We start from the raw sequence: 14,041 nt of genomic DNA, 5'->3' as shown, positions 1-14,041 counted from the left end.
CTTAATTTGGTCTTTTATCCACAAAGTGAAAGCAGGCGGGTGATAATTGTACATTTATGACTTCATTTTTGGTGTAAATGGTGTTAAAGTTGCAATAATGTGATGACGACATGATACAAAATTTCAGTAGTTGGCCAGCAACCTGAATTTAGCAAGACTTGCAGCAGAACTAATAAAATAATTCAGCCAAGTAACAAAATGTCTTGGCACGTGAAATCTGGTGCAAGAGGTAAGGTTGTTTTTACATTTACTATTTAAAAAAAATGCAAGTGTTTTAAATATGCAGTAGGTTTAAATATAAATATGTCATGTATGTACAAATGACAAACACAGTAAATCTGCTTGTTGAATGCAGTTTCACACCCCATAACCTTCAGCGGTCTGAGAAAAAGCCTTGAGGTCTGACAGCACAGAACTTCACCTTCACCTCAGTCTGCCTGCTTCAGGTTCTGACACGCGGTCAGCTTCACTGACCCTTATAAGCTTAATTATTATGCAGTCACTGGCCGCGTACCAGAAAAATTCACAGGAAATGTGACCATATTCATAAAGCCTCTTAGAGCAGGAAATAGCGAAGCGCCTGGAAATTCCATTCCAGAGTTATCAATGTGGGCGCTATTTTTAAACCCGAGAGTGATTGCAAACTGTCCATAATGTGCTTCAAGCATGGTTTACATTTAGAACCCTTTTTCTCTACCTGTCAAAGAGTATGTTCCAACAGAAATCATCATCAGTCTTAGGAGTGATGCTTATGAATACCGGCTCATCCGTGAATGTGCATATGTATCTAACAAAAAATGCACTTCGTTGCACGTATGAGCCAAACAGCAAACACAGCTGCATGCAGATCTATTATGCCTATCAAACAGATCATGGCGATTCCTTTCATATCACACACCACTATGGTAGCTAAAATCACTATGACACATTTTAATGCAATATGGAATATAGAATCTAGGCATTCTTTAAAACTTTGCTGTGCTCCACAAACACTCAGGACTCATGCACGTCTCTATAACAGCAATAATGGAATCACCTACAGCCTTCCGAGCGCAGGCTGTTCACTTGCTTTCAAACGAGCAAACAGTGACATCTGCAGGAGTGAAGACGTAGTGCAGTGACGTCCTCAAAATTGAAATCACCCGGTTGTATATGAAAAGTAACATCACCCATAACTTTATTCAGTCAGCTGAATCTGAAAAACGATATATCTGACCAATTATGCCCAAGCAACTAACAATCATTTACCAGCATTTTCAATTTCTCCCCATATCAAGCTGCTTTCACCACCTGTCTGTAATCTACCACCATTGTTCATGTGCCCAAAAAGTGCTTTGAGAGACTCATACATTAAGACCGTCATCCCGATCAGTCTGGATAGTTTGCTTACGGAGCAAACAGCCCAAAGCTCACTGATGCACATGGGGAGTGAAGACCAGCCAGTCTGGTTCAGTCCCACAAGAGAGCTACTGTAGTACAGATTGCTGAAAAAGTTACTGCTGGCTGTGATTGAAAGGAGTCAGGACATACAGTGCATAGCAACTTGCTGCAGATTGGGCTGTGCTGCTGCAGATTAGTCAGCCATGCTGACCCCTGTCTATTGCCAAAAGCGGCTACAATGGGCACATGAGTGTCCATCAGGGACCATGGAACAATGAAAGGTGGCCTAGCCTGATGGGTCATGTTTTCTGATACATCATGTGGACGTGTGTGTGTGTGTGTGTGTTGTTTACCTGGGGAAGCGATGGCACCAGGATGCATTATGGGAAGAAGGCCAGCCTGCGGAGGCAGTGTGATGCTCTGGGTATAATTCTGCTGGGAAACCTTGGGTCCTGGCATTCATGTGGATGTTACTTTGACACGTACCACCTCCCTAAACGTTGCTGCAGACCAAGTTCACCCCTTCATGGCAATGGTATTCCGCAGTGGCAGTGACCAATTTCATCAGGTTAATGCGCCCCTGCCACACTGCAGAGATTGTTCAGGAACGGTTTGAGGAACATGACAAAGAGTTCAAGGTGTTGATTTGGCCCCCAAATTCCTTAGATCTCCATCTGATCAAGCATCTGTGGCATGTGCTGGACAAACACATCCAATCCAAGGCGACCCCATCTCACAACTTACAGGACTTAAAAGGAGTATTATGCCTTTTTATAAATAATTATAGGCATGTTTATAATATTTTATGAATGCAGTTTAATGCATTATGATGACTACTTTAAAGCACCATCAGAGAATGAAGTTTCATTCCATCAGTGTGCAACTCACCTATAACGTCAACCTGGTTTTGGCAAATGTTGTTGCACGTTGGCCTGGATTCATGCATGATGCTTCTACTTTATGAAATGGCAGGGTAGGACATAACCTTGAGGTTGGGGCCCTTTGGGGTGGATGGCAGATTGGTATGTTGAATATACACATATTTTTAGTACTTTGAGATGTATGTCAGATGTTCGGCTGGTATGTCCCAGTGGCGCTCAAAGGAGACGGAAGCACTGGCTGTTAACCTCATAGCACCTCCCACGCAGTGAAGAGGAACACTGGTTCAGTGGGGAGCACGGAGCAGCGCATTCAGTGGTACAGCGCCAGGTGGCTGTGTTTGGACATGTCGCGTGGCATTCTGTTATACCACCAGGCAAAGGTGTGCAGATCATACTAGCATGCTGTGTCCTGCGCGACATAGCCTAACGACACAAGCCCCCCCCCCGAACCGCCATTGGAGGGAGAATGTGTGCAGATCAATGTAAGACAGACACAGGCTCTTTGACTGATTCTTTTAACAAAGAGCACATTTCGTCCAAAGTCCCTCTGATTCCCCCCAAGCGTACATTCATGGTCCTGAGCTCATCGACAGACTGAATCTGTAGGTCCATTACGGTTTCTGTGAGGATATGCACCCCCTAGTGGTAATTAATGTGCTTCGTATGACGGGAGCCGCAGGGGCGGATGGTGTCCTGATGGTCCGACGTCACCCTCCCGCATCTCGGTTACTGCATATACCCGCCTCCGCTGTGTCTGTGTCCCATGTCCCATCCGTGTCTCTCTCCAATTACTGCACCCGACCTGACGGCCAAATCAGAGTGTCCCTGTCAGGGGTCCACCACTAATATAATTTTTTCGCCTCCGATTTTATTATTATTATTTTTATTTCTGTCATTGTCCGGCTTGTCAGAGGCAGCCACACACCGCCATTCTAAATTTTTTGTCGCACCGACAGATCAAAGTACTACAACATAGTATCTTTTGGTGATCCTCTACCTCGGACAGTAAAGTTCGGACAGTTACTCTGTGGAACCCATTCTACATCCATTTGCAAAAATAATGTGCCTGGATATATTTTATATGTGATACAGCTATATAGTGTACCCTAATGATACCCTGTTCTTATCTTTTACACAGGCAAATTCTAATTCTAGAATGAATCTGTGTTAAATTATAAACTATTTTTTACATTCAGACCATCATTATGCATTTAACTTTTTGATGAGTTTCTCTTTTAAAAGTGATGGCAGGCATTCTGCCAAGACTTATAAGCCAATTATAGGAGAAATCGGGGATCAATCGATGAATAAACTGCATGTGACGCAAAGGAATAGGGACGCAAGAACACTGGATCAATGTGTTTAATATTAATATATTTATCTCTTTGCTTTGTTTTCGCAAGACAGTCTCTGTTGTGTAATGAAGAACTAACAGCCAAACTTTAAAGAACAGGACTTCTCGTGCATTACCTCGGTGATTATCTGTGTCATCTTTATTGCTAAAAATAAATCACAAACCACAAAATAGTACATAAAATATAACGAATGAAAAACAGTCGAATCTCAGAAAGCCCCGACCAATATAAAAGACAATACATTCATATTACGGCAACCAGGTAATCCATGTCAGTGAGGACACTTCCAGCTACTTCTGGTTTTTCGAACTACTAAAAACTGCTTGGCTCATTATACCGGGCTTCCGGTTTTTGCCGCGAACTTTTGGAATAAACCAACAGCATATAGGGGTTATTTAAGTAAACGTATCAATAAACACACTCATAACAAAACGTGGCATGATTTTGAAACAAAAATACAAAATAATACCTAAATATGTTTACTGTTATATTATCTCATGTTGAAGTACTTTAGTCTTTTCTAAAAGATACAATTCTTATTTTTCGGGAATCACCCTGTTGGACGCATAACAAAACAGTATCGTCTATTGTCGAAACCCCGCGAAATCTACGTCACGGACACATTTCGCGCGCTTATTTAGTAGCTTCTGCATAGACTTGTGGATAGGAAGGTACGGATTGCGTTTTGTTTTTCCTTCACTAATATAAGTGTATGTTAGTTTTTTTTTTATATATATATACGGCCGCGGTACGATTTAGAAGTGGTCGCTGAAAGTTTAATCTATGCGTTCAATTTGGTAGCCTAATGTTAATACAATATATTAATATAAGTTCACTTACGGTACTGTGCTTAAATTTCATTGTGTAATTGTTTAGTTTTAGATCGTGTCATGGTTTTTTTTTACTTGTAAGTTTTCAGTACGGATGCGCCTGATAAGCTGTTATTTGGAGTGTTGTTCATTACAGGATGTATAGCGCGATGCACTAATACTTTGTCTCGGGCGCGCTGATGTGAAAGTACATATTTGTTGTATGCTTCCTTTTATTGTGTACTTGACCGTTATGTAGCACGATTTATGATTTTTGGATTTTATTTTGGCAGCGATCATGTCTTCACCTTCTTCGACGCCGAGTAAGGGCAAACGCGGGAGACGCAGCAACCCGCAGACCCGTAAGTGGCGGTGTTTCTGTTTTTAGAAACTCAGTTTCGATCTGTGGACATGTGGGATGGATGGTGTGGTGAGCCAGACCACTAAGCCCCCTTTTGCATATGCAGCCAGGAGCGACGATGTCAGGTCTCCCCCGTCCCAGCGCCGCCGGACCGATGACACCTCCACGGGCGACCTGCAGCCCATGCCGACCTCCCCGGCCACGGACATGCGCAGTCCCGCACGCCACGACACCTCGCTGTTCTCCAGCCCGGTCCGCTCTCGGCGCTCAGGTGCTGCTTAATGTGCAGTTAATGTGCAGAAATTTAACAGCGTTTGCTGCCTGCTGGTATTGGAAACAGACGAGTGGATTACAATAATATTGAGGACAATGAATGTTATGTGAGTTCTGTGTTTCCTTAGAACAGCATCGATGGCTCTTTTACATGCTAAACTTTGACACATAACGGTATAAACCGTGCGGATTGAATAATTCAGAATTTCTCAGTAAAAGTTGAACTGGGGGTGGCCAGATAATCTGTTGGGGTGGGCACTGTCCACTTGTCAGGCCGCCGATTAGCATAGTAAATATTTTTAGCTGTATGGTTCATCACTGTCTTTGTCTGTAGTTTTCTTGCCCGGTTGTGAGTCTGTCAGTGACCTTGGCTCCCTGTGTGTTTACAGCCCCCCCCAGTGAGATTGACGTCAGCTCCCCCCTCACGTACGGCACCCCTAGCTCCAGGGTCGAGGGAACCCCCCGCAGTGGCATCCGCGGTACTCAGGCCCGGCAGCGACCCGATCTGGGCTCCGTCCGCAAGGCCCGGCAGGTCGACCTGCACTCAGACCGGGTGGGTGGATGCGCCGTTTCGGGGGAGGAGGGGGGGGGCAGGGACACTGTGAACACTGCTGCAGTGAGACGGGCTCCTGCTGGGGTGCGAGCACTGACGACAGAGCTGTTAACGTCTCGTCCTTCAGGCTGCTGGAGAGGAGGCCCACGCCAGTGAGCAGTCTGTGGGCCAGAAGCTGGTCATCTGGGGCACAGACGTCAACGTGGGGACCTGCAAGGAGAAGTTCCAGGTAATTCATCAAGCTTGATGTCTGCCAGAGGGAAAAAGCTTGTGTCTTAAGTGGCCAGTAAAACCATTGCAGCCGTATCCGGAGAATGTTATCAAGTTATGAGATCGTATTACCAGATTAGGTGTATCACTTGCGAAGCCGGACTGGTACTTATCTCCTGTGGTGATAATCTGCTTGTTGGCCTGCAGCGGTTCCTCCAGCGGTTCATCGACCCCACCTCCACCGAGGACGAGAATGCCGGCTTGGACCTCAACGAGCCCCTGTACATGCAGAAGCTGGAGGAGGTGGGGCCCCCGTTTGGCCCCGACTGTAGCCGCCGCCCGACCACGTATCCGTAAGCGTGACCCTTTCGTCTCCCGTGATCCCTCACAGATCAACGTGGTCGGGGAGCCCGTGCTGAACGTCAACTGCGGCCACCTGCAGGCTTTCGACGCTGATCTCTACAGGCAGCTCATCAGCTACCCCCAGGTACACTGGCGTCGCCTCGTCTGCCGTGTCGCGGGGACATGGGATGGCAGTCCAGCAGGGTTATTTGGTGGGGGGGTCAGTTAATGCCAACGGTCTGTTGGACTTTCACTGCTACCGCTGAACTGCTGTGAATTACCGCAGCATAAAGACTGACGTTTTTAAGCCAAAAATATTTACATTCCAAGAAAAATAGAGGTGTTTTAGATCACCTTAATTATGGCTTGACGTAATGCAAAACAACCTGAACTGGTAGGATTGTAAATCACTTCTAGATGGTTCTATTGGGCAAGTATATATTGGGGCTGGAATGAAATTTTAGTTGACGATAAATTGTCATACAAATAAAGACAATTTAATTGAAATTCTGTCAGTTTTATAGCACATCATAGTCTTGGCCTGACCATAGATTAATACACATACACCTCATGAAGAAGATAAGCTATTAGCATGGAATATTGAAACACACATGAATAAAATTTTTGTTTGCTTTTAAGCTTTGTAAATAACACTGGTACAGAGCAGATATGATAAATTAAAGTTAAATACCTTGTGAAAAAAGTGTTGTCGCTACTCGCACTGTACCACCTACCCAATTTTACATCGCACGTCTGCACTGCCAGATCTGTTCATCCTACAGCAAACTATATTGTCTACATTTACAGCACACTAAGCCAGATAACTTTTTGGAATTAAGGTAGTCCTGGCTTATATATAAATGAATGAAGAAAGTCGATTTAAGCTGGGGTACCTTAAATCCGACAAGTTATCTGGCTAAGTAAGAGATCCTGCTTCGTGAATCTTGACCATACTTCCTGTAACTTTTTGTGGGGTTTGTTGCGTCACAGGAAGTCATCCCGACCTTCGACATGGCCGTGAACGAGCTCTTCTTTGAGCGATTCCCCGACTCCATCTTGGAGCATCAGATCCAGGTGCGGCCCTACAGCGCCGTCAAGACGAGGAACATGAGGAACCTCAACCCTGAAGGCGAGTGCTGACCATGGTGTCACATGGTATCGTGATGAAAGCTTGGATCAAGGTGGCTTTTGACCTTATGGAGTGGGGTTCCTCGGGGGGCTGGTGATGGCGGGCGTTAGACGCAGGTTCATGCTGAAGATGGTGACGTGGGTTCGAGCCCGTGCCTTGACCTGGCTCGCCGCCCGCTTCCTCAGATATCGACCAGCTGATCACCATCAGCGGCATGGTCATCCGCACCTCGCAGCTCATCCCCGAGATGCAGGAGGCCTTCTTCCGCTGCCAGGTGTGTGCCTTCTCAACGCGCGTGGAGGTCGACCGCGGGCGCATCGCCGAGCCCGCCGTCTGCCGCAGCTGCAACACCACCCACAGCATGGCGCTCATCCACAACCGCTCGGCCTTCTCTGACAAGCAGATGGTGAGATGGGGGGCGAGGCGAGCGAGTAGGGGCTGGGCACCTGTGGTCAAAGGTCTGGCTTTACTGCAGGGATTGATCTAAAGAAAACCAGGGGTCTCCAACTCCGGTCCTGGAGAGCTGCCATCCGGTAGGTTTTCTATCCTACCCGGCTTCTGATGAGCCACACCTGTTCTCAGGTAAATACCAGGAGCAGGTGTGACTCATCAGAAGCCAAGTAGGATAGAAAACCTACTGGATGGTAGCTCTCCAGGACCGGAGTTGGAGACTCCTGGTTTTAACTTGATTAGAAAGCAGCTGTAACCCTGAGAAGTGCTGCTTGTAGTACGTGTCACTTTTTCCGTCGTGTGGCCTAAAGCAGATATTCCTGAGAAAAATGTGGAATTAAAGCTCCTTCGTGGATTTGTGGAGCCTCCTGTGCTCCGGTGACGTCCAGGCCGTCTTCGTCCCCAGATCAAGCTGCAGGAGTCCCCCGAGGACATGCCGGCCGGACAGACGCCCCACACCACCGTGGTGTACGCCCACAATGACCTGGTGGACAAGGTTCAGCCTGGGGACAGAGTGAACATCACAGGTGAGACCTTCCCTCTGGGGTTGGAGGGATCCGTTGATCAGCTCTGAAGATGGTCGTGTTTGAATGAAGACTGCCAGTTTGTACTCCATCAGGTGATAGATTTAATATAATGCAATGGATTAAGGTTTTATGTCCATATCTTATACGTTGTTGGTTCAAATCCCTTGGGTGCCTCTATAGATATAGATATAGATATATAGATATAGAGATATAGATACATTGCCCCCTATTTTCTAGGTATCTACAGGGCAATGCCCACGAGGCTGAACCCTCGGCAAAGCAACGTGAAGTCCGTCTACAGGACCCACATAGACGCCATCCACTTCCGCAAGACGGATGAGAAGAGGCTGCACGACCTGGATGAGCAGGCCGAGGAGAAGCTCTTCACCGAGGAGCGGGTGCGAATCCTGCGGGAGCTGGCGGCCAAGCCCGACGTCTACGAGCGCCTGTCCTCCGCGCTCGCTCCCAGCATCTACGAGCACGAGGACATCAAGAAGGTGACCCTCCCTCGCTCGCTCATATTCAGGAAGGAATATTCCACAGTTAATCATTCCGTGCTGAAAATCTGAGAGTTTGGCAGGTGGTTTTGGATACGCTGAGTGCTCATAACGGCTAAAAATTCAGCCTGAATTCAGAAATTCATTTCTGACTCATCTGCTTGTCATGTTAATAAGGCAGAGGGGTATTGGGCAATCTCGCTGAAGAGGAAGAATAAATTATAAACTCCTTATAGCGGTTTTCTATTTTTTTTCTCCTCTATCTATGGCGTGTTTGTTTTGAATCAGATCAAACGGTAAAACAGCCCTCAAGCGTTACAGCGTTGGGTCTGCTCCAGGCTAATGTGTAGCATTTGTATGATCTTGTTTGTACATGGAGAGGTCTGTACTTCTATACAAGGACCTCTGTTTCCAGTCTCCATTATTTACACATGTTGGGAGTAATGTTCCGTGTTTTTTTTTTTGGGTGGCTTGTACAGTTCCTGTTTGTGTTATTGGAATTAATATGTTCTGTTTAAGCCAAACAGGACTTGTATTTATATGGACATGTCTGTGACGTCTTTGACTATAGTTTCCGCTCTACTTCGAAGTACCTTTAGTTAATACTCCCACATACTGCATTTCCCTTTATCTTCTCTATCTGCCCACGCTTCTCTCCTCTTTCGTACTCTGCTGTGCCACCTAATTTTGTCACCCAATAGTTTAATCTCTTCTCTGCAGTAGTTGGTAAAATATGTGTTAGCCAGACGTACACTGTTGGGTTCTTGGTCTGTCAGTTTAATAAGCAGGCTGGGTATTGAGTGCATGTTGACTCTTGCTGTTGCTGGCAAGTGTACAACCGGGGATTCCAGATGTTAGAAGCTAGGCAGGATCTGCCTTCAAATTAATCTATTTGTTGAAGAGGTTCAATAAATTAGTGTTCTGTATCAGGAAAAAGTACGGTAATGTGTGAATTTAACGATATTGAGCACATGATTCCAGAGTTTCTTCCTGAACTTGGCTTATCTCCAAATATTGAAACTTGTTCCTTTCTGCTGAATTGGATATTTGAAGTGGTTGGGGTGAAACGGGGGGGACAAAAGTATTCATTGTAGCAGTGAGAAAGCAGAACTTAATGAGAATGACAAAACCGGACCCACAGGTAGCTAAAGAAGGCTGTACTGGAGCTCGATTACTCGGTGGTCTCGTACATCAAAATGCAAATTATTATTAATTCGCACCTGCCTGTGAAATTCTTGACCTTCTTATAATGCAAGTTAATCTGTACCCCTTTTTCCTCATTTAAATGCTACTCTTGATGTTTAAACCCCCCCCCCCTACATTTTGGCTTCCTCAAAACTGCTCCGTTAAATTGCCTCCTGTTAGTGTTTCGCTGCATTCCAACGTAATGTCGTGCTGTCGAAAGTATTCTTGACACTACTTGGTGTCGCCACCATCTTGACCTGCCAGCAGTCTCTAGGTGACGTTCTGCTTGTCATCTCCCGTTGGTTCTGTTTCCAGGGCATCCTGCTGCAGCTGTTCGGCGGGACGCGGAAGGACTTCAGCCAGACGGGCCGCGGAGGCTTCCGGGCCGAGATCAACATCCTCCTGTGCGGCGACCCCGGCACCAGCAAGTCGCAGCTGCTCCAGTACGTGCATAACATGGTGCCACGCGGCCAGTACACGTCGGGCAAGGGCTCGAGTGCCGTCGGCCTCACCGCCTACGTTATGAAGGACCCCGAGACCCGGCAGCTGGTCCTGCAGACTGGCGCGCTCGTGCTCAGTGACAACGGCATCTGCTGTATCGACGAGTTTGACAAGATGAGCGACAGCACCCGCTCCGTGCTGCACGAGGTTATGGAGCAACAAACCCTGTCCATCGCCAAGGTAGGCCGGTGTCTGGGGGCATGGCAGGGGTTGCATCACAGCTGCAGCCCCCCGGGGAAAATGTGACCTTTGTCAACTTCTAACAAATGCATTTTGGCTCTTCAGGCAGGAATCATTTGTCAGCTGAATGCCCGGACGTCCATCTTGGCTGCAGCTAATCCGGTGGAGTCTCAGTGGAATCCCAAAAAGACCACAATCGAAAACATCCAGCTCCCCCACACCCTGCTGTCCAGGTCAGTGTCTCCTGCCAGCACCTTCTGCATACTTCTTACCCCGGCTTGCATACTTTCTGCTGCCATGCTGATCTTTAAAAGTGCTCCTCTAAACCTGCTCAGTGCATCATGTGTTGGCCAAATGATGCTTTATGAACCAATTGCTGTATTTTCTGACACCACTAGATGGTGCCCTCTGTTCAAAAAAGGGCTCAATCCATGCACTAAAGCAAACCAAGAGTGCCCTCTAGTGGGGTCACAAAATACAGAAGATGGTTCATGGAGCGTCATTTAGCCGTCACTGCCATGTGCTCCTCTCACAGGTTCGACCTGATCTTCCTGATGCTGGATCCTCAGGACGAGGCCTACGACCGGCGCCTGGCCCACCACTTGGTGTCCCTGTATTACCAGAGCGAGGAGCAGCTGGAGGAGGAGTTCCTGGATATGGCTGTGCTGAAGGACTACATTGCTTATGCTCGCACTTACATCAGCCCCCGTTTGAGCGAGGAGGCCAGCCAGGCACTTATTGAGGTGTTACACGCTAACTTCTCGGTCTATACTCATGTGGAGGTGGTATGTGGTTCTGCAGGATGGGACCCAGTGTCTGTGGTCTGTAGATGGCTGGTTCAAGTCCCAGCCTCGGCAGACTGATATCACCGTTGGGCCCTTGAGCAAGACCCTTGACCTCCGATTGCTCCAGGGACACACTGACACAGTACCCCTACCCCAAACCATGTTCTCACCTGTATATGTCTGTCTCAGAGAGCGTATGATGGGATAGGTGATAACTACACAATTTCCCCATAGACAGTGTTAGGGAAGTTACTCACAGAAGTAATCCATTACAGACAGAGGTGGAAAGTTTGGGTTCGGAAAGCACAAATCCAGACCGAGGATTTGCTTCGGCCAACCAGTTGAATAGTGATTGACTGTGATTGTGACTGGTCTGGATTTGTGCTTTCCGGACCTGAACTTTCCACCTCAGTTGGCTTCTGATGAGCCACACCTGCTCCTGGTATTTACCTGAGAACAGGTGTGGCTCATCAGAAGCCGGGAAGGATAGAAAACCGACTGGATAGTAGCTCTCCAGGACCGGAGTTGGAGACCCCTGCTCTAAACGATGGCAATTTCAGGTCCAGAAAGTAAAAATCCAGACCAAGATTTTGTTTCAACCAACCAGTTGAGTACTCTGTGACTGTGACTCTTTATGCTCAACTGGTTGGTTGAAAGTAAATCATGGCCTGGATTTTTACTTTCTGGACCTGAAATTGGCATCTCTGGCCCCTGATTAGCGTATATTGCAGCATACGAGTATCAGTTGATCGGTCGATGCATTGAAGTTCCTCTTGCTGTTACAGGCCTATGTGGACATGAGGAAGATCGGCAGTGGGCGTGGCATGGTGTCCGCCTACCCCCGGCAGCTCGAGTCCCTCATTAGGCTGGCCGAGGCTCACGCCAAGGTGCGCTTCTCTGAGAAAGTGGAAAACATTGACGTGGAGGAGGCCAAGAGGCTGCACCGGGAAGCCCTGAAGCAGTCCGCCACCGATCCCCGCACCGGCTTCGTGGACATAGCAATCCTGACCACAGGTATGCCGACAGCAGGCTGCTGTGAGTCTGTCAGGGGCGGGGAACCTGTTCCATGGAGGGCCGGTGTAGGTTTTTGGGAAGACCTCGCAATCAGCCAATAATAAAACTCCAGTCCTGGGGACCCACGGTGATTGGCTGATTGAGAGGTTATCCCAAAAACCCGCACCGGCTCTCCATGGACCAGTTTCCCCACCCCTGGTCTATGTGCACCAACTAGTGCAGCGTTATCCCGATTTGGTCCTCGGGGACCCACAGACAGTCCATGTTTTTGCTACCCTATCGAGAACTGGGAGGGAGCAGAAATGTGGACTGTCTGGCAGGGAGCTCAGAGGGAGCAAAAACATGGACCGGCTGTGGGTCCCTGGGGGACCGGATTGAGAAACGGTGTACTATAGTGATGGTTAGGGTCTGCACTGCACCACACCAGAATGTTTACAGTGCCAGCTGTATTTACTCATTAGAATAAATTATTTGTACAGATAGATATGAGGTGGTTTGTTGATTATATTATAATAGTTGAAGTGAACTGCAGGCCCTTGTGGGAGTTTCCGTAAAGCTGTCGTAGACACGTCCTCCTTCAGCAGACCAGACCAACTATAAATCCATCATTGACCCTTGGTTGAGGTACTCTAAGTGCCCCTGCTTTTGCCACCTGTCCCCCCTGCCAGGAATGAGTGCCACGGCGCGTAAACGCAAAGAGGAGCTGGCACTGGCCCTGAAGAAGCTCATCCAGTCCAAGGGCAAAACCCCCGCCATGAAGTACCAGCAGCTGTTCGATGACATCCGGGGCCAATCGGATGTGGTACGTGTCAGCGCTGCACTGCCACCCGCTGTATTTATGAGGGAATTGCGTTCAGAAAGGCTAATCGTGGGAATCGCCGTCATGACTGTTTGTTTGATTTTACAAAAGCCTCAGTCTCTCTTCTTGATTACGTGCCAATATGGTGGAAGGAAGACTGACTCAGGAGATGGATGTCCAGATAAAGAGCAAAAACCTCAGTTGTGTGGAAGCGCTCCACGTTTAGAATGAATGAAAATGCAGTCGTCTGTCAGTGTTGCAAAGCAGAACTTAAATATTTATCACCACAACACGACAGCAATGCAGATGCACCTTGAAAGGAGACAGTCAGGTTTGATGGACTCGCCCAAAAATGCTAAGTTAGCTATGAATAACTAAGCTATATGTTGACTTGTCATTACTTTGCTATAAATCATTTTGCGTAATTTACTCTGTACAATCTCACGATAATCGCCACTAAAGCTAAGGCTAGCCCAGTTGCTTAGCTGTTTCATCTTGCATAATACGGCATATAATAACTATGTTCCTGTTCCTGTTCCTTTCTACTCAGGCCATAACGAAGGACATGTTCGACGAGGCCCTCCGTGCCCTGACCGACGAGGACTACCTGACTGTGACTGGGAAGACTGTCCGCCTGCTCTAATTCATTGAAGATGAATCCTGCAGTTGCAGTTCTTGCTCATTGTATCTCCTGCTTTGTGTCACTGCTTTTTATTCCCTATGTTATTTGCTAAACATAGTATGAGATTTGTGCTTTCGATTGGAAATGTATGTGTTGTGTGATAAAGGTCTGGGGTCACTCTTGTCAAA

General features: G+C 47.3%; 1 protein-coding gene across 3 annotated transcripts; it reads left to right on the top strand.

The window, feature by feature from the left end:
- The first annotated feature begins 4,211 nt into the window (after positions 1 to 4,211).
- mcm4 (minichromosome maintenance complex component 4) lies at positions 4,212 to 14,041 on the top strand. 3 transcript variants are annotated; one of them, XM_023843380.2, is made up of 17 exons: positions 4,212 to 4,287; positions 4,719 to 4,787; positions 4,893 to 5,057; positions 5,449 to 5,612; positions 5,740 to 5,841; positions 6,030 to 6,125; positions 6,214 to 6,309; positions 7,155 to 7,293; positions 7,479 to 7,699; positions 8,150 to 8,270; positions 8,508 to 8,767; positions 10,268 to 10,633; positions 10,739 to 10,866; positions 11,169 to 11,376; positions 12,204 to 12,432; positions 13,101 to 13,234; positions 13,782 to 14,041. In XM_023843380.2, the coding sequence occupies exons 2-17, from the start codon at positions 4,724 to 4,726 to the stop codon at positions 13,872 to 13,874; spliced, it is 2,586 nt and encodes an 861-aa protein (XP_023699148.1). In that variant the 5' UTR covers positions 4,212 to 4,287; positions 4,719 to 4,723; the 3' UTR covers positions 13,875 to 14,041. The 3 variants fall into 3 exon arrangements, with proteins under 3 accessions (XP_023699148.1, XP_023699149.1, XP_023699150.1); XM_023843381.2 differs by having other exon boundaries at positions 4,280 to 4,326; XM_023843382.2 differs by lacking the exon at positions 4,212 to 4,287 and adding an exon at positions 4,378 to 4,457.

This window comes from Paramormyrops kingsleyae, chromosome 4 (genome assembly GCF_048594095.1).
Source record: "Paramormyrops kingsleyae isolate MSU_618 chromosome 4, PKINGS_0.4, whole genome shotgun sequence".
NCBI lineage: Eukaryota > Metazoa > Chordata > Actinopteri > Osteoglossiformes > Mormyridae > Paramormyrops > Paramormyrops kingsleyae.
This window is presented reverse-complemented; position numbering and strand designations above follow the sequence as displayed.